The sequence below is a fragment of the Dermacentor variabilis genome, chromosome 5, assembly GCF_050947875.1.
Source record: "Dermacentor variabilis isolate Ectoservices chromosome 5, ASM5094787v1, whole genome shotgun sequence".
In the NCBI taxonomy this organism is placed as follows: Eukaryota; Metazoa; Arthropoda; class Arachnida; order Ixodida; family Ixodidae; genus Dermacentor; species Dermacentor variabilis.
The window spans coordinates 182,326,579-182,350,914 of record NC_134572.1 but is presented as its reverse complement, the minus strand read 5'-3'; the positions used below and the strand labels follow the sequence as shown (position 1 = coordinate 182,350,914).

At 47.0% G+C, this 24,336-nt stretch overlaps 1 protein-coding gene across 1 annotated transcript in view; it reads left to right on the top strand.

Annotated features, from left to right (window-relative positions):
* LOC142582056 (neprilysin-3-like) overlaps positions 1 to 24,336 on the top strand; it is a 79,524-nt gene that overhangs the window by 29,969 nt on the left and 25,219 nt on the right. The window contains exon 4 of the mRNA XM_075691477.1: positions 13,557 to 13,700. Coding sequence (XP_075547592.1) covers positions 13,557 to 13,700 — 144 coding nt within the window. The remainder of the gene's footprint in view (positions 1 to 13,556; positions 13,701 to 24,336) is intronic.

Below are 24,336 nucleotides of genomic sequence, written 5' to 3'. Positions count from 1 at the left end.
GAGCGAGACCGGCCGCGCATCTAAGCGTTGGACTGTTCGGGCACCCGTCTTCCTGTTTTTCTATTTTGGGATTTAGCCTGGTTTGGCGGCCTCCCGGCGAATTATTGCGTTCCTTCGGAACTTCGACATAGCACCACTACACTGCTGGACTACGGCAAGGTGAGAAACTTCGTTCGATAGTCTGCGACGCACTTCAAGCAACTAGGCTTACTGCCCGGCGCCTAGGCTAGACTTGTGACGCAGTTAACGAAAAACAGTGGGGCCGTCGTGGAGCAGTTAATTTGAATTAATGAATCGTACTGGGAGATGTTTGCGACGCTTTCTATGAGCCCCAATATTATTTTAACTAATTTCGGTAGTTTTCGGGCACGCTAGTCGCACAGGGCACAACTGCTGTGACGCAGTTTCGCGTGTACTGATTACTGCGACAAGTTTTGGCGCTTTCTCTGACTGCCAACATTATTGGAACTAATTTCAGTACTTTTTGGGGTACTTTTGGAGCGCAGTGGGCCCGCCTGGCGCTGTGACGCGGTTAGCGAAAATCAGCTCGGCCGTGGTGCGCGGTTTCGCGCTTTAATGCACTGAAGTTCATGGCGCTTTCTCTGACGCCCAACATTGTTCAAAATTATTTTCGGTACTTATGTGAGGCTCGCTCGCCGCGCCTGTTCTGTCGCAGCGAATAGCAGCTCGACCGTGGTGACATAGTTTGACGCGTACTGAATCTTATTGCGACAAGTTTGTGGCAATTTATATGTCCCCGTAACAATTTAAGCCTTCTTTCGGTACCCACGCTTGTCGAAAACGCGACGAGCAATCGTCAAGAGTGATAACACGGGAGTGCGTTGCTTGCGCCTGCAGAACGCACAAGAGAGAAGCCAAGGAGCTCAAACGCCAGGAAGTAGTAACTCGAAAATTCTGTCTTCTGAACGGCGCCCACGTATTTGTCTTGAGGGCGAGTAGAAGGAATTCGGCGAGCGTCCAGCATGCTCTGGTTGAGAGCCTGTGTTGTGGCCACCTGTGTGTATTCGTAGCGTACTACTGCGTCGGTTGTAGCCAAGTTCGCGAAACGCGTCGTAGCCCGCGCTTTCATGCTATTAAAGTGCAGGAAATAAGTCTTTGGAAGAGGGGAATGCTTGGAATTAGAATGTGTTTGTGGTATGTATGGTATTGCTTGGGATGAGTCGGGTATTTTGTACGCAGTGTGTGTGAATACGAACTGCTTTTGTTTGTAATGCCGCCCATTCACCACTTTCGCACGTTTCGCCTCTACAGGCATTATTCTTACATGTTAATACCAAAATAACACTTGCTTGTAATTTTTTCAGCTCACGTCGTCTGGTGGAGCTTCCTGCGGAAACTACTGCTGCTTACCTGGTGCCACAACGTTGGATGAATGCACAAAAAGCCCGCGACGAGCATTTATAAAGAATAAAACATTTCCTCATTTCACAAGGTGTCTTGCGTCTTTATGAAATTGCACGTGGCACATATTCAGTGGAGGCCTGTGAAGATCGTTCGCAATCAATTTTACTTATTAATAAAATGATTTGCAGATAAATGTTTGATAAAGAAAAAATAAATATAAATATTTGCTGCAAAAAAAAAAAACAACGGAGCCGGCGTGACGCGCACCAGCTAGTATTCAAAATGCGCGCGCACGAAACCGGAAGTGTGCTCCAGGTATTAACACCCACGGCTCTGTGCGCTGCTGTCAGTTCGGCCGCTGGGCTCTATAGGAGTGTCCACTCTTGTTGCATTCCTTTCTGTATGCCCTAACTGTAACGCCGGACAAAGAACCACCGACCTCGATGTGCTTATCATTTTTCCACGTGACCGCTTGTCACCGCCTAACAAATGTTATCACACAGCGGAGGACGCGCCTGCATGTATCGGAAGTTTCTGGAATGTTATCGATCGTTCATCCGGTGCCTGTCCCCAGGCATTGTGTAATGGAATTGCATGTATGCGCGACGCGAATATTGTAGAACATTGTGGAAGACACACGGTTTCCAGCGATTACTCTGGAACATTCGACGACTGATTTATAAAAGCCGACGCGCTTGATTTCGACAATCGCCGACCCGGTTCGCCTCTTTCGTTGAGCATTGAGTGTAGCCTGTATTTTCTGGGCACAGGTTCACCCAATAAAGTTAATTTCGCCATTCACACTTTTGTTGCTGTGTCCGCGACCATCACTACCACGTGACAAATATCGGCTTGAATCTCTCATACAAACAGGCGCGTACAGTTGTAGAACAGCAGCTTCCAGGTTTGTTTTGTGCAGACGACATTGTTTTGCTAGGTAACAAGCAAAGTGATATGCAATGTCCGGTTATTATCTGTGGACTGGAAGGCGATCATTTAGGTCTGAAATTTAGCGTTAAAAAATCCGGTGATATGGTATTCAATGAAAACAGTGAACATACAGTATCAATTCAGGGCGAGGAAATACCTCCGGTAAAAGTATGTAAATACCTTGGTATACGGATAAACCAAATCGATAGATATCTGGAAAAGCAGGAAAAAACAAGAACAGCGAAGGGGTAGGGAAATGCAGCCATAATGAAGCGCAGAGCGCTATGGGAATACAATAGGTTCGAGATGCTCCAGGGTATGCGGAGAGATTACATTTGGAAATGCGGCTTTTTACTTGAAATCACGGGTACAGTGAGGACTCGGTAGAAACCGAAGGTCTATGGGACGCCTCGCATTGGGCGCTCGCGGGAAGACTCCAAATGAGGCTGTGCAGGGTGATGTGGGCTGGACAAGCTTTGAAGTGACAGCAGTTCCCAGTAAAATTGATTAAGGAGGGCGACAGAGGAATTTGGAAGAAAGTAAATGGGCTGCGAGAGCTTTCAGGTATTTGTGCAGGAAAAACATTGATTCACAGTGGAGGAAAAGAACTGGGATGCTGACAAGCATGTATGCGGCCTGTATGGTGAGGGACTTGGCAACAAAGGACATTAAGCGGAAAGTCAGAGAGGGTGACATAATCTCATGGGGGGCGGAAATGAAAAGAAAGCTGCTATGAGTAACTACTTAATATGACAAAACAAAATCAGGAGAGAAACAATTTATAATAAGTGAAAGGAAAGCTCATTACTTTTCGAAGCGAGTTCCGGATGCCTTAAAATACGCACTTATAAAGCGAGATCTAAGAAGGAAGAAGCACGTGCTTGCTGCAGTAAAGCTAGGGAAATGATGAAGCATGTTTTACTGGAATGTGAAGATCTGAATAAAACACCAGCCCTCAGTCCCCAGCAGTTTCGAAGCAACTGACCACGGCGGCTGTCAGACCTGCGACGCAGCAGAGGGTGCTAAGAATCCCTGGCTCGGTAGAGGCCGCCATTGGAATATGAACCTGGCAACGTTTAACGCTAGAACGTTACCTAGTGAAGCGAGTCTAGCAGTGCTATTGGAGGAATTAGAGGGCAGTAAATGGGATATAATAGGGCTCAGTGAAGTTAGGAGGCCAAAAGAAGCATATACAGTGCTAAAAAACGGGCACGTCCTGTGCTACCGGGCCTTAGCGGAGAGACGAGAACTAGGAGTCGGATTCCTGATTAATAAGAATATAGCTGGTAACATACAGGAATTCTATAGCATTAACGAGAGGGTGGCAGGTCTTGTTGTGAAACTTAATAAGAGGTACAAAATGAAGGTTGTACAGGTCTACGCCCCTGCATCCAGTCATGATGACCAGAAAGTCGAAAACTTCTGTGAAGACGTGGAATCGGCAATGGGTAGAGTACAAACAAAATACACTATACTGATGGGCGACTTCAATGCCAAGGTAGGCAAGAAGCACGCTGAAGACAAGGCAGTGGGGGAATATGGCATAGGCACTAGGAATAGCAGGGGAGAGCTATTAGTAAAGTTTGCAGAACAGAACGATATGAGGATAATGAATACCTTCTTCCGCAAGCGGGATAGCCGAAAGTGGACATGGACGAGCCCGAACGGCGACACTAGAAATGATATAGACCTCATACTCTGCGCTAACCCTGGCATCATACAAGATGTGGACGTGGTCAGCAAGGTGCGCTGCAGTGACTATAAGATGGTAAGAACTCGCATTAGCCTAGACCTGAGGAGGGAACAGAAGAAACTGGTACATAAGAAGCCGATCAATGAGTTAGCGGTAAGAGGGAAAATAGAGGAATTCCGGATCAAGCTACAGAACAGGCATTCGGCTTTAACTCAGGAAGCGGACCTTAGTGTTGAAGCAATGAACGACAATCTTGTGGGCATCATTAAGGAGTGTGCAATAAAGTCGGTGGTAGTAACTCCGTTAGACCGGATACCAGTAAGCTATCGAAGGATACGAAAGATCTGATCAAGAAACGCCAATGTATGAAAGCCTCTAACCCTACAGCTAGAATAAAACTGGCAGAACCTTCCGATTTAATCAACAAGCGTAATACAGCTGACATAAGGAAGTATAATATGGACAGAATTGAACATGCTCTCCGGAACGGAGGAAGCCTAAAAGTAGTGAAGAAGAAACTAGGTATTGGCAAGAATCAGATGTATGCGTTAAGAGAAAAAGCCGGCTATATTACATCTGATGGATGATATAGTTGAAGTGGCTGAGGAGTTGTATAGAGATTTATACAGTACCAGTGGCACCCACGACGAAAATGGAAGAGAGAATAGTCTTGAGGAATTAGAAATCCCACAAGTAACGCCGGAAGAAGTAAAGAAAGCCTTGGGAGATATGCAAAGGGGGAAGGCAGCTGGGGAGGATCAGGTAACAGCAGATTTGTTGAAGGATGGTAGGCAGATTGTTCTAGAGAAACTGGCCACCCTGTAAATTCAATGCCTCATGACTTCGAGCGTACCGGAATCCTGGAAAAACGCTAATATAATCCTAATCCATCAGAAAAGGGACGCCAAAGACTTGAAAAATTATAGACCGATCAGCTTACTGTCAGTTGCCTACAAAGTATTTAATAAGGTAATTGCAAAGAGAATCAGGAACACCTTAGATTTCTGTCAAGCAAAGGACCAGGCAGGATCCCGTAAAAGGAACTCAACAATAGACCATATTCACACTATCAATCAGGTGATAGAGAAATGTGCGGAATATAACCAACCCTTATATATAGCTTTCATTGATTACGAGAAAGCGTTTGATTCTGTCGAAACCTCAGCAGTAATGGAGGCATTACAGAATCAGGGTGTAGACGGGCCATATGTAAAAATACTGGAAGATATCTATAGCGGCTCCACAGCCACTGTAGTCCTCCATAAAGCAAGCAACAAAATCCCAATAAAGAAAGGCGTCAGGGAGGGAGATACGATCTCTCCAATGCTATTCACTGCGTGTTTACAGGAGGTATTCAGAGACCTGGATTGGGAAGAATTGGGGATGAAAGTTAAAGGGGAATACCTTAGTAACTTGCCATTCGCTGATGATATTGCCTTGCTTAGTCACTCAGGAGACCAACTGCAATGCATGCTCACTGACCTGGAGAGGCAAAGCCGAAGGGTGGGTCTAAAAATTAATCTGCAGAAAACTAAAGTAATGTTTAACAGTCTCGGAAGAGAACAGCAGTTTACGATAGGTAGTGAGGCACTGGAAGTGGTAAGGGAATACATCTACTTAGGACAGATAGTGACCGCGGATCCGGATCGTGAGACTGAAATAGTCAGAGGAATAAGAATGGGCTGGGGTGCGTTTGGGAGGCTATTCTCAAATCATGGACAGCAGGTTTCTCAAGAGAAAAGTTTATCCCTCAAGAGAAAAGTTTATAAGAGCCGTGCCTTACCAGTACTCACCTACGGGACAGAAACCTGGAGGCTTAAGAAAAGGGTTCTACTTAAAGTGAGGACGACGCAACGAGCTATGGAAAGAAGAATGATAGGTGTAACGTTAAGGGATAAGAAAAGAGAAGATTGGGTGAGGGAACAAACACGAGTTAATGATATCTTATTTGAAATCAAGAAAAAGAAATGGGCACGGGCAGGACACGTAATGAGGAGGGAAGATAACCGATGGTCATTAAGAGTTACGGAATGGATTCCAATGGAAGGGAAGCGTAATTGAGGGCGGCAGAATGTTAGGTGGGCGGATGAGATTAAGAAGTTTTAAGGGACAACATTGGCCACAATTAGTACATGACCGGGGTAGTTGGAGAAGTATGGGAGAGGCCTTTGCCCTGCAGTGGGCGTAACCAGGCTGATGATGATGAATATCTGCCTAGCTGTCAATTTAGGCGTCTCTGGCGTTCTTGAAGCCATTGGGTTCAGCGATAGCAGGGGAAAGTAAACATGTACGTAGTAGAGATTAACAAGCGGAAATTGGAAGATTGGTGGAAGTAGGAAAACAGCATACAACGAAGGCGTGCAACGTTCACAATAGGGGTTCAGAAAGTTTGGTTAGAGAAATTCATCGTGGGTTCTTTTTCCTTTCTTTTTTTTCTAACATAGGTGCGACATTAAGCAATATAGTAACAAGAGCTAGCTGGCGCAACCAACCACCCCATTCTAAAGGGAAGGCTCATAGGATCCATCCATCCATCCATCCGTCCGTCCGTCTGTCCATCCATCCATCCATCCATCCATCCATCCATCCATCCATCCATCCATCCATCCATCCATCCGTCCATCCGTCCATCCATCCATCCATCCATCCATCCGTTCGTCCGTCCGTCCATCCGAGTGCTTTCTTAGCTTTCTTTCGGTAGGCCAGCTGTCTGTGCCTCCTCATAGAGGGCGCGAGATTTTGGAGACACCGGCATTTAAAAATGTATGAGAGAGTAGACATGGCTCCGCTGTGAAATATAAGCGCAATAACAACATACAGACATACCGACGGTACTTTCCCACGAACGCAGAACGGAGAGTAAGGCAGCTTATTGAACACTTGGTTGTACGAAGTTATTGCGAAAGGACGCATCGGATGTAGTTTGATCTACATCGCTCTCATGTTCAAGACCTGGTTCTAATTCTACGGTTGCATTGCGGCTGTCTAGATAGAGCGCTTTTATGCTCAGCACGGCGTCTCTGGTTTGTTTCTCCGTTACGCCCTTGCATTCTGAATGGGTTACAAAGCAAAAAAAGAAAACAGAAAGCGATAAATTCTATATTGTTGAAAGGAAATCTCCATTGTGCAGCCTATTTAGCCTCATTGACTGATTGATCTTCGACGAGTGTTTCTTCCCGTCAACGTCTTTAGCTAGGTACATGACGCAATAACATGGAGTGCTTCGACGTCATTCGAATGCTTACCTTCAAGAAATGTTGCTCACCGCTCACCGTTTATCGCTCGCATTCTCCATGCTATGTAACATACATGGAAGTCAGTGTAGAGAATGACAGTTATTGACAATGATTACACACAACTTTCCGTATTATGCTCTTGTTGCAAACCAATACATCATTTTATTTTCTACCACCTAATTTCCCACTTGGAATCCAGCAACATTTGGCATCCTGGACAACAGAGCTTTTGTCAGGGCCAATTGATGTATACGCAGTTCATTCACACTGTTAACAATTAGGTAGCAGCTCTGGATAAACGCGGTGCAATTGAAAATATTGTTCTAGAATACGAGAAGTTCGTTTCCTAGAATATCACGGAACAAGGTCAACGTGGCAAACGATGACAAGATATTACGGTGTTTTGTCACATACTTTTCAGGCATACACCAGCATGTTGAAACAAGAGGACATAAATCATCCTTGCTGCCATCCATATTCGGAGTTCTGCAGGGCTCACTTATTGGACCGCTCATTTGTTGATTTACTTAAGTTGCCTGTCATTTCGTTCCCCTCTTGCTAGCCGTTACCTTGCAGATGGCCGCGTTTTGTATCGCAGCGTTGAGCCCAAAATTGACCACGTCATTCTTAATAACTAGTTAGCATTCTTAATAACTAGTTAGCGACGGTGTCGCACTTTGGACACGTATATTATTATTTCAAAATACGCACACATCAATATGACGCGAAAGAAACAACTGTTTTATTTAAAATGTGAGAAAGACAACGAATAAATCACAACAGATAGTGCCCTCAGGTATTTAGATGTGTATATTAGTTCAAATTTAGGTTCGAATGCTTAGGTAGACCATGCGGTACCGGCTGTATTAAAGAAATAATGGCTGCTAAAATTCCGATTGAAGCATGTCACGAGTAAAATAATATTGGCTGCCTACGCACGCCCTATAAGCCCCGGCTCTTCAATGTGCCAACGCTGTTTGGTACCCTTGTCTAAAAAGTAACACACGCCGTTCAAAAATATTGTAAAAACAGCACACTACGATTTATCTACCACGCCTATGATAGACACTTTGCGCGCTCAACCTAGACCGCCCTCACTAGAGACACACCGCAACCCTCATAAGCTACAAAGTCTTTTTAATATCCGCAGTAGAACAAAATCGGCAATCCTACACGTCAGGCACGTACCCAAGGGGGTGCCCGGGGGTGTCCGCCCCCCCCCCCCCGAAATTAAGCTGCATACCCCCCCCCCCCTATCCACCCAAGGCACTACTCACACACATTGCTAAAGCGTCGACAAATCACAAATCAAGCTACTCGGTGGTCAACATTTTCCTGCTTTTAAAGCGAAAGCAGTGTATGACTAACTTCCGTAGTTTTTTTCGGCGTCCGTTAACAGAAAAAAATCAGCATGTGGGCCGATCCTGGGGACTGTGCGAAAAGGGTCGAAGATCAATGGCACATACCCCTGTGGACTTGGGAACCTATAACGCGCCCTTCGGATTCTTCGGGATTGTCCGACATATAGGGAGTGCTTAACGCCTGCTTCCCCTCCACGGCGGGTCGACCCGGCATTGCACAACCTTGGGGATGGACCCCCGTGATGGGAGCGCTTAATTTATTTATTCATTTATTCATTTATTTATTTATTCATTTCCTCAAAGGTCTCTGTTGAGACATTACATGAGGGAGTGGGGAGTTAGTGACAAAGAGATACTACAAATTACAAAGAGATATTTCCGATGAGTCGCTTGAATGCAAGTGGGTCGATGATAGTGGCAACTTCGGCGGGCAGGCCATTCCAGTCTCGTGTTGTGCGCAGAAAAAATGATTGCTGAAAAGTAACGGTATGGGCTTGTGGGGGATATACTGTATTAGAGTGACTGGTGCGGGCAATGCGATGTGCTCTGGTCGCCTGGTTCATCCCCGCCGCGGGTGGGCCCGGTATTGGAATATCTTCGGGATCGGCCTACGTATCGGGAATTCTTAATGCCTGCTTCACCTCCACCGCGGGTCGGCCCAGCAGTGCACTACCTTCGGGATGGACCCACGTGTCGGGAGCGCTTAACGCCTGCTTCACCCCCGCCGCGGGTGGGCCCGGTATTCCAGTATCTTCGGGATCGGCCGACGTATGGCAAGTTCATGCCTGCTTCACCTCCACCGCGGGTCGGCCCGGCATTGCACTACTTTCGGAATTATCTCATGTATGGAAGGTGCTTAACGCCTGCTTCACCTCAGCCGCTGGTCGGCCCGATATTGCACTATCGTCAGGCCGACCCACAGCCGATGTGAAAGACTCTGCTTTTCGTGTGAGTGCTTTGACTGTCGTGAGCTTTCGCTGCCATTCCATCTTCACGGAGGGGAATAGTCAATTTTTTCACTCGTTTTTGATACCGGTAGTTAAAGGCATCTCCTGGGGTGTGGAGGCCAGTTTTGTCATCGATTCGGTGCCCGCGTGATTAACTCAAGATGAATTCAGTTGTCACCATCTATTGCAGCAGGCAGGGCGTAGTCTATTCTTTCAATTATAATATTTAGTTTTATTTATATTGCCCAACACAATTTTTATGTCACCATCTATTCAACAATCACGCGCATCACTGTTGCTTCGTTAGTTCAACCTTCTTTCCTTAGACTGATCCAGGGGCCAGGAATGGGATTCGGTTCATAGTCGGGTGGTCTGTATGCTCGTGGAACGAGTTGCGGCCGCAGAAAACGCCCCTTGCGTTTAATTGTTCCTCTGGCTTCATTATTTCCTCGAGTGACAGCTCGCCGCAACGCTGGCAGATCCTCCGAGCCATATATCCCCGATATTGGTTAGATAAGGTGGAAAATAAAATATTACGAAATAGCGTCCATCATCAGACTTTGCTATAACCCTTAAACCCATAAGCAATATGACTGTCACCTGTTACCTCGTCTGGTTTTTCCCTTATTGTACAGGAATTTTTGGTGCAAAATGGGAAACTGGAAACAAGAGTCGTAAGGAGATGAGAAATTAAGCGATCTAGTAAGCGAGGAAGCCAAGGCAACAGCCAAACAGGGAGGAAAAGCGAAAATTGTTTGTGAAAATATTTGTGGATCAGCATCTTTTTATTTAAAAAGGAATTAGAGAAAATGCCGCCGGAACTGGAGAATAATTCCGTTTGTTTTGTATGACGCTTCTACAGTTATCACTCGAGACGCCTGGCGTAGCCACTTCCTTTCTGTGCTAACCGAAAAGGGGGAGGTAGGGGTTCTAACCTTCCGCGGTGGGCGCAGTGCGTCCAGAACCGCAGCGTCCTGCGCTCTACCTAGTTGTACGGCACTGGTGACCACGCGCCGTCGCGCAACTTCCCAAATAACAACACGAGTCGGTTTTGCTACTTGGTAGAGCAGTAAACGAGGGATGCAAAAGAGCTGTGACGGTTCCACAAATATACATTTCTCACATTCTTCCAGAGCTAATTAAAAAACGTTACTAGAAATCTTTATTTTGCATTTTCGCTTATTAATTTGTTCTTGGCAAGGTTCATCCTGCGCATCTTTGTACGCGAGTCCAATTGATGTGGTTCTTTGTTTGCCAAGTAAAGAATAGGTGTATCTCACAGGCGTACCTGTGAGATAGACGTTATTTCAATTCCCTTTAGCGGCTTTATTCATCTTTATGCAAATGGTCGACATTATTCAATTTGAAGTACCCTCCAACTCATTTGCATAGAAAAGTTACCTTGGCTTGCCCCCCCCCCCCCTCCTACAAAAAATCCTGCGTACGTGCCTGCTACACGTAGTACAATACCGAACGAGAGACTCGAAGCAAACACAAAAGGATGTTCATAATGGTTCATACGAGAACAAACGCCTATCGATATTCTTTTTTTTTTCGAGAAGCCTAACGGAATGGAACATACTTCCTGTGACATAGGTGAGGTCGCAAGAATCCCTTATATCGGCCGTGACTCGTCTTGTGTAGCGTTTGCATTTACTTTTGTTACTTGTAATTCTGTTTATATCATTTCTGTCATTGGTTTTCCTTATTTTACAGCGAAGCTGTTAAGCACTGATTCCCGTACGATCAAGTCCATGAGTCGACACAAAACTCGAGGGTCCTCCTGCGCGCCACATGCGTTCCTCCTGCGCGCCACTGCGTTCGGAGGACGCGCCACCTGCGTTCGTGCCGTCGTGTACGCGCCGTCATAGACGCCATCCTACAAGAATAAAACGTGATTACGTGGGTCGCTCCCGAAGACAGTGAAATGCCGGGCCGACCCGCGGCGGTGAAGCAGGCGTTAAGCATTCGCCATACGTTGGCCGATCCCGAGTATAGTGCAATACCCGGCCGACCCGCGGTGCAGGTGATGCAGGCGTTAAGCACTCCCCATAGCAATTGCTACGAACGGGTGGATGTCTCATTTTCCCTTTATTCACTCCCCATACGCGCGCCGATACCGAACACAGTGATATGCCGGGCCGATTTGCGTTGCAGGTGAAGCCGGCTTTAAGCACTCCCCATACGTGTGCCGATCCCGAGGATAGTGAAATGCCAAGCCGACCCGCGGTTGTGCAGTTCGCCATTAAAGGGCAGCTGAAGCACTTTTAAAAAAAAAAAGAGCTTTTCAGCGAATTATAGTTCTTCACCCCTTGAATACAAAACTATACTTTGTGGTGACTGCTACTCGCTTTATATAAGAAAAACAAGGCGCAGCGTCTGTGGGAGACGCCGCGCGTCGGCTGATGAGATTCGATTGCGTAGACGATCATGACGTCATGTAAGGTATCGGCGGGGTGGGTGATTCGAATAGAGCGCTCACGTGACCGCTTACTATAGGCTTTTAGCCTGTCCACTGTTCCGCAAACTGGGGCGGTTTGGGTAGATTGCCGTATTTGCGGGGGCGTAAACGTGAGCGGCCAGAGTGGTCCAGCCGCCTCGTGGCGTAGAGTTCAACCAGAAAAACATAGAGCTAAAACTGCAGTAATCTACTATATCCTGCTTCGCTCCTGGTGCAAATATTTGGCAGGAGCGTAATTGTGAACATGATTACGCCGCTGTCAAAAATTTACTCCAGCTGCTTAGCAGAATATAGTAATTAGCTTTGTTTTTGTGTGGTTGAGCTTTCCGCCACCAGTTGGCGCCACCAATCTGGCCGCTCACGTTTATGCCCCCACTAAACCGGCAAAACGCCCGCGCTTGCCGGAATACCGCACGCACTAAAATTCTCTATTGACGCCATACTCTCGCCCCGTCTTTCCACGCTACGCTTTGCGCGCGAGGGGGAGGGGGGGGAAGGAGCTTCAACAAAAATTTAAACGGCGATTGCAGCGCTGCTACTGCACAATCGAGAAAATAACTTAAGCAGTTCAATCATACTGTGGCAGCATTCGAAACCAGCGCAACTCTTCCAATTCTAAAACCTCTTCAGCTTCTCTCTAAGGGGGCCCACATACTGAGCTTCGCTGGACATTCTGCACAGAGTGGAAGGGCACTCTGTGAAGAATGGAAATGCCCTATGGACCTGCGATCGTGTTCTGCTTGTTACTTATTAGTCAGCTAGTCAGTTTGTCGTTACACTACTCGATGTTCTGACGACTTGTCTTTTTTTGCACTTCATAAAACTGTAGCAGTGCTGCCTTGGCTGTCGAAAGACTGTTGGTCGTATTGAATATATGAAGAAAAACAAATGAGCCAACGCAGCATTGCAGAACTAAACAAAAATTACACGAAAATCTGTACAATCACATTGTGATTTGTGACACTCAATTGGCAAGCGCTATATGTTTTGTGTACTCTGTCATGAGGAACTGTGATATTTCGGAAGATTGCGGTAAACAAACAGCCTAGAACAGTGTGCCCTTATCAATCAGCCCGTGTTCTTGGTTGTATTACCAGTGCAATAGAAGCCGGAAACGAAGTAAAGATGCAGACACTAGAAACCCTGGAGTAAAAATAAAATTGCTTGACACAGGTATGCACAATGCAGGATCCATAAAACAGAGCGTTATTAGCGTGCATGTGTGCCACTCATTGTTTCCCGAAGATACTACGTTCCTTTCGTTTGGGGTGAAGGGCATCGATGCTAATGAAATCGCCACGTTTCTTTTCATGTTAAATGACTCTAGACCAGCTAATACCTCGTGTCAGGTCACGCCGAACTGTGTTATTATGAATTGCAACCAACAAATTCGCCAACGTGCTTTATCTAGACAAGCGTTTGTGGTGTTCACGCCGCTTCTTTGATTCCTGTTTACATTGCTCTGGTAACCTGACAAGAATGCAGCAACCAACTACCGATTGTAACAGCAACATTTGCAGCTCTCACTTTAGACAAGTGCTCAGATGGCGCAAATCTACGCAGGTCATAGCACATGAGCTGTTTCACGTCTTCAGTCAACTATCCTCCGAGGTCGCCACGGACGCTGGTCCTTTGGCAGCGCAGAACGACATTGCGCCGCACTCTTTTCGGCGAAAGATGGGATGTCTTCTTGAGTCTTATAAAAAGGTACGCATTGTTTCTTGGGCACCATGGAGGGTACACGCTCAGAGCATATGTATACACATACAGGATTTTTTTGGGCTGGATAAATTTTTTTAAATTAGAAAAATATATATCATGGTAACTTTATGTTTACCAGGTGAATCTACGGTTAGGCGGCGTCTAGATAAAGAGCAATTGCCGCAATGACATGGCTAATTAGCGAAGTTACGGTAATTAGCTTTATTATTATGAAAAAAGGGTGGCTAGAGGAAATGAGTATTTTGGGGCCCTTCCTCGACACTACATATCCCAACGATCAAATATTGAGTAGCGGATTTCATGTGGGAGCTACTCGAACATCTAGTTCTCCTTGAAAGGCTCCTTGGAACCGAAACTGGCTGGAAAAGGAGCGCCTGTGTCGTCGATGTCGCTGCCTTCCCACCTTTCGTCACGTCTCCGAAGTCAACATTGGTCCGGCTACGCGAGCAGCTTGCGTTATCTCTATGCTATCTGCTGCGTTGTCCTAGCGCTTAAATGCCGGTGGGCCACCAAATTTTCTTCGTCATTCCTTTGGGCCCCTAAAACCGCATTTCGTCGGTGGTAGTGGACACATAGCGCCGAATGCTGCCGCTGCCAGCATACTAACCCGTCGACCCCCACACACAGTATTCTAAGGAAGAATGAACTTTGGTGCGCCCTCGACCACCATCCGCTTTGCTATCACCGCGAAGAAGTGGGCTATGTCTACCACCGATGCGTATAACATGACATTGGAGTGCGACGGTTCGCCATGTACGCACCGCGCCCGCAACAAGGTGTATGTCCTCGTGATATCGCGGACTACCTCACCGCTACTCAGTGACGCCCTAGACGACCGCCTCGTTCGCGGTCGCCCAGCGAACCTGTCCCCGCCACGCCGATCATACAGCGGCCCAGCCTAGGGCCTGTCTGGAAGCCCATATGCTGAAAACTGAATACAGCGAACGATGGAGGTGCGGTTGCTGTTTGTCGAAATGACGAAGGTCCTCCACCGCTTACGAAGACGCCGAAGAGCGTCTCTTGAGGAGACATCAACGAGACGACGATATCCCGACGAAGCTTGGGAAAAAAAAATACGCCGACAAAGTAACGCCCGACGATGGGACGTTCGAGCCGCAGGCGAACACGGCACAGCCGTAATAAAACGCCAAGACCTAACTGCAACGCAATACAAAGAACCACCGAGTTTGACGTGCATCTCGACGGCCATACAGTCACCGCCTGAGTGGGCACAGGAACCGACTACTCCGTCTTGAGTGGACCCATTGCCGCCCAGTTGAAGAAAGCAAAGACTGAATGGGTAGGCCCTCAAATTCGGACAGATGGGGGGCACCTAATAACACCAACGAGAATCTGCATGGAAAGAATTACCGTTCATTACAGAAACTACCCTGCCACATTCCTTATCCTCCAAATGTTTCACACGGCGTAATTATTGGCATGGACTTGCTGAACCAACAAGGCCCAATCATCAACCTGAAGTCGAAATCGATAATGGTATCCTAAAATCACACGGTGATGTCGGAGGGCTCTCGTAGCCACTACGCCTTGAGCATGTTCGAAGGTCATTGAACATCCCGTCTCGCTGCTACATTGTCATTTCTGTCGGCAACAAAACACCTGCAGATGTAAAAGATGTCATTGAAGGCGACCAACGTCTACTGCCCAACCGAGAAATTTGCAAGGGGGATCACTCGACTCCACGAAGGAAACGCGAAAGTGATGCTGACCGAATTAAACCAAACACGTTCAACCAACCGATCGCGTACCTCTACGAAATTGTGGAAACCTCCAATACGTTTGTCCTCTCCGATTCTGCTGCGTCTGACTCGACGACCGTAGTTCCGAAACCAGTCTTGGATATAAACTCATGCCTCCTCCTGAGTAAACAACAACTCGAAAGTCTTCTCCGACAATACATACTGCCTTTCTACGTCGTCGAGGATTCAGCAAACACAGTTGCAAAGTACCGCATATTAACCGACGAATTCGCTCGACCAGTCCGCCAGAGCCCCTACAGAATTTATATGCGAGAACAAGAAGCTATAATGCAACATGACAAAGAAATGCTGTTCGACGAAATCATCCAGCCGTCCAGAATCCGGGGAGAGGGAGGGGGGGGGTTCTTGTAGTCTTACTGAAGAAGAAGGATCGAACTCTACGCCTGTGCGTCGATTATCGCTGCTTGAACAAAATAACGAAGAAGGACATATACCCTCTCACACGCATAGATCACGCATAAGACTGACTCTGCAATGCTAAGTAGTTTTTGTCGATGCATCTCAAGGCTGTTTAATGACAAATTAAGGACCACGAAAGGGATCGAGAGAAGACCACGTTTATTACTCCAGACGACCTCTTCGTGTTAAAGGGGATGCCATTCGGACTTTGCTCTGCACCTGCAATGTTCCAGCGTGATGGATACACGCTTGAAAGAACCGAAGGGGGAGACTTGAAGGATGTAGTCTTTGCCAAGAATTTGGAAGATCACTTCAGGTGGCTTCAGGCAATACAAAATGCGATCAAATCATCTGAACTCACCCTGAAGCCATAAAAGTGCCGTTTCGCTAGACGACGTCATCAGCAAGTGTGGAGTGCGTGCCGTCTCGCAGAAAACAGCTGCCATCCTTAAGTTTCTGCGGCACGTCGACAAAAAGGCAGTGCGCAGATAACTTTGCATGTGTGCCTATTAGACGAGCCTTGTGAGAGACTTTTCAAGCATTGCGGAACCATTAACTCATCTCACAACGCCGACGTCAACTTTAAATGGGAAATACAACAAGGTTACGCATTTGAGGAGCTTACACTACGGCGCAGTCACGACGGTGCTTTCACACATGGAGGAAGACGCGAAGACGGAAATTCACTCTGCCGGAAATTCACTCTGACGCAAGCAGTTTAGGCCTCGGTGCCGTGCTAGATCAAAGGAAGGGCGGTGTTGAAAGCGTAATACCTTAGGCTAGCCAGTCACTGTGAAAAGCGGAAGCGAATAATTGTACGACGGAGAAAGAGTATCTTAGATCATTTGGGATACGGTGCAATTTCGGCCTTACATATAGGCAGGTACTATAAAGTGGTATGCGACCAGAACGCCTTGTATTAATTGGCTGGCAAATTTAAAGAATCCTTCAGGTTGCCTAGCATAGTAGAGTCTCAGACTCCACGAATTTGACATGACCGTCATGTTTAAGTCCGGGGGGAAGCACTCTGACACCAAACAGCCTGTCGCCGCCCTTATTGGCCGGCCACCGCTAGGAACTGCACGACGACCCCTTCCCTGAAACAATAATCGCAGACGACTTCACGAGCGCACTTGGAGTTAGGAAGTCTTGCGGAGTAATTAGAAGGCAAGACCTACGCTGTCGCTAGGGTATTTTGGCGTAGACTGTCTTCGTTTTTTTTTACACAAGGATATCCTCGTAAAAAAGAATTTTTCCACAGTCCGCGCAATCAACCTTCTCGTTGTGCCTGCAGCACTCCGGCCTGAAGTCTTGCACACCCTGTACGGCGATCAGACAGCCGGGCAGCTCGGGGTTTCTTGCACGGTAGCAGGAATACAAGAGTAGTACTACTGGCCACGCCTGACAGCCGACGTCGCCCGTAACGTATAGATATGCCGTGACTGTCGGCGACGGAAGACACCACCGACACGCCCAGCGGGATTGCTACAGCCGATTGAGCCTCCTTGCCGACCTTTTCAGCAAATAGAAATTGGTTTGTTGGGACCATTTCCGACGTCCGTATCCGGAAATGAGTGGATCGTCGTGGAGATTGACTACATCACCCCCTTCGCTGAAACGAAAGCTCTGCTGAAAGGCCGGGCTGCCAAAGTGGCGAAATTCTCCTACGAGAACATCCTGCTGCGACATGGCGTCCCAGAGATCCTCGTCACGGACAGAGGAACGGCTTTTATAGCAGAACTCACCCAAGCAATTCTGCAATACAGCCAGACAGGCCACAGTCCTGCAGACTACCACCCGAAGACAAATAGTCTTACGGAGCGCCTGAACAAGACCCTTGCCGACATGCTAGCAATGTACGTCGACGTCGAGCACAAGACGTGGGACGCGGTCCTGCCGTACGTAACCTTTGCTTACAACACGACGGTGCAGCAGCACAGATCACGCCGTTCAAGCTGATTTGCGGCAGGAATCCGACGACGACTGTCGACGCCATGCTGCCGCATGCCACCGACGAAGAAAATCTAGACGTCGCCGCCTATCTCTAGCGCGCCGAAGAAGCCCGACAGTTCGCCCGCCTGCGCATCAAGGACAAGCAAATGACCTACAGCCGGTACTACAGTGTTTGACGACGCTACGTGGAAATACCAGCCAGGTCAACATGTTTGGGTCTGGACTCCGATATGCCGACTAGTACTCAGCGAGAAACTGTTACGACACTATTTCGGCCCTTACAAGATCTTGGGACATATTGGCAAACTGAACTATGAGTTCGTGCAAGACGGCATTCCGCAATCGCAGCGGCAGTGCACGCGACCTGAAGTCGTCCAGGTGGTGCTTTAACGCCCGCTGACGAAATTAGAAACTTCGTTTCAACTTCGTTTCTTTGTTGATTTGCTGTTTCTTTATTACACGTAGTTTTGTTTTCACTTTCATATCCCTTTGTAGCATAGAAACGATGCTGTTTTGGACGGGCGAATTGACACGTTTACTTATCCTTTTCTCGGGGACTAAATTTCACCAACTAACAACTTCGCTCAACGCAGGGCGCGTGCGCTTGATTTGGTACTTACTGGAGTGTTTTTGATGGTTCTATGCGTTATCTGCTGTAACCGAAGCTTGTGTAATCTGATTGTATGCGCGACCCGAATTCTCTAGTACTTTCTGGAAGATACGCGGGCACCAGTGATTACTCTGGAAGATTGGATGACTTGTGCATAAAAGCTGACGTGCTTGACCAGCCGATCAGATTCCGATAATCGCCGACTGTGTTCGCCGCTATCGTTTCGCTTTGTGTGTAATTTGCTTTTGTGGGCGCAGGTTCGCCCAATAAGAAGATCGTATTCACACTACTGCTGCTTTCTTCTTCCCCGTCACTACGACGTGACAATATATACTACTCATCATCAACGTTTGACTCGCCTGGCGTCTCTGTATCGCGCAGCTGCACCAAACTAAAAGAATTGCCGGCACCAACATATATATATATATATATATATATATATATATATATATATATATATATATATATATATATATATATATATATAGGTAAGTGTGTGTGTATGTATGTAATTGAATTAGGTATACAGGTGTGGTTATCGTCTATTGAACAGTATGCAGATGGCACAAGATTAAAAAGGAATAATTCTGCACTCACGTTTGGGCACTGGCACGGCCTTCGTCAGAGTGAACAGTCTTTTGCCCGTTGAATGACAGCGCTTAATATGCAAGGGATGAACGCAGAAACGACATACACAGCGTTGTTTTACGTTCGTATCTTGTTTTTCATGTGATGTGATTTGACGATCATGAATAACCAACTATCCCGAATTTCAGCTCTAGTGAAGATCATTTGAACGGATACGTGCCACGGCCAAAACATCAGTAAAGAAACATTCCCTTTCAAACGTAGGTCACTTGCATATGCTACCAATATTTATGTATTGTCGCCTAGGACATGTAGGGAGGTAGCATACACGAGACAAAGTAGCAGAGTTTCGACCGCTTTCCAAGGCTACAAATAGCGTTGTCGGATTACAACACCGCTTAACAATGCGTCACACAGTCGCTAAAGAGAGTGATAAACTTGGCGGAGGCGTGAGGTTCGCGACGTAGCCTGTGTGTCATTCTATTCGATTTTCTATTCTGCCATGCCGTTGTTTGTGGTTCGACTTTCAAATATTCTGTTATTTCTGCTTGCGATATCCTGCCCTATTTATTGATATATAGCATTTCTCAATTGTCTCATATTATTTTTTATTTTACGCAGTTTTGTAATGTATATCTAATATTTTGTAGCACTGCACTACACGTTGCATATTTTATAACGCAGCTCGTAGGCGGGTGTTCATGCGTTGAGCGTCGGCGTCCCTCTGTCCTCAGCCTAACCGAGCGAACGAGCACAGGCAAGGATGAAATAGCGAACTCGAAGCGCAGCTGCGGGCTTGAAAATGGTAATAACGAAGAGGGTGCGAGGACGAAAGTAGAGCAGCAGGAAGCAGCGGGATCAGAAGGCAGAAAGCCGAGCAGGAGCGCATGGTGGCAGCGTGAGAAGAAAAACGTAATGCCGTGCGAGACGGGCTCTGCGGCGACAGCATCTACGAGATGGCGCCATACTAGCGCGCCGTCGTCTGTTCACCAATGGCATGGGGCGAGCGCGTCCACCAACACCACGCATGGGCACAAAGCGCTGCACGAGGGTAGGTCGGCCTGTGGCCGCTGCTGCAAATCGCGCCCATGCATCACCCACGCGCTGCCTGTCACGATTTCCCGATTAGCGAGGCAGTCGCGCCACACTTCGCTCAGTTTGCCATTTGCCGCACAAGTCATGTTGTAGGCGTTAGCCAATATATCGCGAAATGACAACACGTACAGAGGTACGCTGCAACTTTGCACTAGGGGGTATCGTGGTAGTCGGCAATATTTTTTTTTTGCTTCTATTCTATCAGTCCAATACTCTGTCTGTGTTTCTCTCTCTTTCTGGTGGCTCCTGGTTCACCATTTACAATTTCAATTAACATATACTCGGTTTCTAACTTTCTTTGTGGCTTCCTCCATATTACGTTACCGATTTTCAGGTACAGATACTTGTGCACCTTAACCGCCCATTTATTTTGATCCACGTTCCTCAGTATTTCTTCAAAACAAATTTCGCTTGGTGCTTCTCCGACTACAGCACACTTTTAAAGCAGGCCAACTGGTAGGAAATCGTTTTTTCACCAAGAATACATAGAAAGATCACTATGAGCAGGGTATTAAAGAAACATTATTATTACTGCAAAATCTCACGTGGTTGAGTAAGCCGTCTGGGAGACTTGGCGTGAAATGACCCTTTTCTTTTGCGTCAATTGAGTAAACTAAGGCCTATGATCGGTGGTGCCAGAGAAAGTGCGTATTCACATTCTGTTTCATATATTAATTTACTTTAGCATGAATATAAATCAACACTTTAACTATTGCTCTCTGTCTTGCTTTTTTGTAATAGGAAGGTAAAAGATTCTTGCTTCTGAAGGACAAATGAGGACACTCTATATGGAACGCCACGTCTACTTTTTTCATGAAGCTGCACACAGCGTCGAACATTGCAGTGATTAAACGCGGATATAAATTACGAAGCACGTGCATAGTCCTCCATGAATGATTTGCAAATTCGAAGAGCGTTATACTGTCCGAACGTGGGTTGAACTATGGCACGTAAGAGAGGCAGAATTCCCGTGCCGTTGACACAAATTGTGTTCGTCCACTGAGGAGGTGGCGGCGTCCATCAGTGACCATAATGCTATAGTTAAAAGAAGCCGCGCTAATGAACTCGTCGGTTTGCTTATTTTCCCTCCTCGAGGACACCGTCGCTCTTGTTCGTCGTATTTCCTGGCGTGTCAGTTGCACAGATTATTGAGTAATAACAGCGAGCTCAACTAATGACCAAATTGAGAGTGTCAGCTGAAAGGGTGATTCCGCAGATCTCCTGAAACGACGTTTCACTCACGAGAACCTACTTGCATAGCCGGGTTCACAAGTGCAAGGAGCTCTTTCTAGGTGGCGGCATAGTTAACAACACTTACACATAGTCTATCACCATTGTCACACACAACGCAAATCGGGAGTCGTAACAATCTGCGAGTAAGGTGAGCTGACTGAAAAAGTAACTATTTAAAATAATTTTAATGATTTATCTATTAGCACTAATTCTCAAACTATATGCTTGAACCACTTCTTGCTGACCAGTAACCATTATTATTATTTTTCCGCTCAGGTTTAGCTCGAGCTCAGGCACGTTGTAAGATTACAGGTCCGGCTTCGTTTAGGCTCAAAATCTCGGTCGAGCACGGTTTTCATTTCGGTTTCCGGTTTGGTTCGACACTGGTTTTAAGGCAATTTGACTTGCGCTTGTCAGATTGGCAATTACATTTTTAGTTCAGGTGTTTAGTTGCATACACATATTTGTGCGCTATTGCTGTATTGGGGGCATGCTTTGACAAGTTTCCTCCTGTGTATTTCTCTCTCTGTTTCTTTTCGCATACCTTTTTGGCCATTGCCGTCTATCTTACCGCGCCGATTCACTAAAAAAATATCTCAGTGATAGTTAGACGAGAAGAACGTGAAAGCAGGAGCCAACGTTTTGACAAGTGGACTTGTCTTCTTCAAGGATTCCAGGTTTCGACAAGTCCTCTTGTCAAAGCGTTGCCTCCTGCTTTCACCTTGTGCTCGTTTTTGCTAATCGCCTTGAATTTGCATCTCCCGCATTCCACGTGTTTTTAAGTGGTGGGTAGAGGTTCACGGTGTCATATTTCGTCCCCGTATTCCTTCAAATCTACTATTTTAGGAATCCCAACTATCCCGCTCCCAAGCCTAGCGTAATGGCATATAGAAGACTTCATGGAAACTTAAACATTCGCAATAATAAAGAAAGATCCGCAGTTTAACGCGAAATCGAAACAACGAAATATTTGCTTGCATTGTAGACGGACCTCCACAGTAAGGTTTGTGCAAAAAGTATTGTTGCACACATCAAAATTCTTGTGCAAATCCAATGCACCACTGCAAGCTGTTTTGGTTTGAAAGAATTCTTATGTGATAATCTGATGCTCTACAAAACACTCATTCATGCAAAGTTGGGCTACGCCGTGTATGTCTGGAATCTGGATAATGAACACCTTTATATTCTCTTGAAATTGTCCAGAAAAACGCAGACCGTTCGATTCTGTCTGATTATAACAGAACTGCAAGTATAACAGCCACGAAATGAAATTCGAACTTACCTTCTCTCGCATGACGTCGCAAACAACTTTGTCTTTTTCATAAAATATTTCATCCCCCTGCGTTACACAACACACTGATTTGGTCACTGCTATACATACCTCGAAGATTAGCTTATGCTAGCAAGCTCAGCATACCTTCATCCACAACAAATTCCTTTTCAACCTAATATCTCCCACGCACATCTGGCGAATGGAATCACTCTTCCAAGAATGCTGCTACAATTCTAAGCCATGGGCTCTTTAAGAACTCCCTAGCTAATATTAACCTTTTATTGCCATTTGGATAACTCATTTGGTACTTTTATGTTAACCATCTAGGTCTTGCTTTAATTATTGATGCGAAAGCTTTCCCGTTAAGCGAAAGAGCCGGCGCCTCTAGTGTGTACCACCGAAACGCTGCCTAAAGCTCCACTCGCTGCGGCGTCACATCACTAGCGCACCTCGAAGGAGCACACTGGGCGAAAGGGCACACCTGCTGACCCTATAGTGCGCCAGGTGTTGAGTGAAGAGTGAGGGCATCGCCCCACCTTCCCGGCTCGCGGTATAATTTTGCGTATAACTACTATAATTTTTCGCATAACTTACGGCAACCTGGACTTCTAAAATCATCCTTATGTATAGAGAAAAAGTGTTGAAAATGCGCGGTCTTAAATTTTAACGCACTCCTGGGGCTCGATAGCAACGCCAATCCCTGTTTTTTGCTCCCTTTCTTAGCGGGCTACGTCAGCAAGCAAAACCGGAAGCCGTCCAGGGTGTTACGTTTCGCCTCCGACGTGAGGTATAGCCGGCGCGGATGCAATGGACGCCGGGGCTTCGTTCACAGCGGCGGACATTTTGGCCAGTTCAGCGCTCTCCCGACGCCTCCTGCTGAGCGCGTTCAGGCATGTTTCAATGCCACGTGTCTTCGTGTGTGTGTTTGTGCATGTTGGTGCCCACGCTTGTCAAAGCGTGGCAGCCGGGGAGAGGAGCTCCCCAACTGTGAAGCGAGGAGGTCTGACCGGCGCCTGCCCGGCGGATACGTCACTTCTTGTCACAACGTGTCCGTGCGCCGCCGTCACGTGCGCCTCTTGCGAGCCGTTCCTTCTTGCCCTCGAGAGTATAAAAGCAGCTGGCCCCAGACGCCAAGAGAGAAGCTTCGATTTACTCAGTCGAGTAACGTGGTCTCCCGTTTCTCCACTTCGGTCGACCTGACCGGCCGCTCTTTTGCGATGCTAGAATAAACAAGTTGTTCTGTTAGCAGTCGACTCATCCTTTGCCAGGACCTTCGGTTGCTTCCAGTTGTGCCCCAGGCCGCCAGACCAACGCTACCCTTGGGGCTTGCGACCCATTTGCAACAACTGATTCCCAGTGGTGAGATCGCGACAACGGAGGCCAGCAGCGAAGATATGCGGTCGACTGTATGCTGAGCAGCACAACGACCATCCGGGAGCAGTGCAGCGAGCCCTGTGTGATGACTGGTTGCCTGCAGCGGAACGACTGCGCTGAATTTTCGGCTGCGATGTTTGGTGAGTGCGGGATTTTTTCTTCTGAGTTTTGCCAGGCTTTTGTTAGTGTCAGAAACAGAGCTGGTAATTGTGGTTGTCCCCCGCAGGGGCGTCTGCGTCAGCAGGCGTTTGGTGTGTTGCGACACCACGTACCCGAGCACACGAGGGTTTGACCCTCCCACGTGTAGCCGAGCGC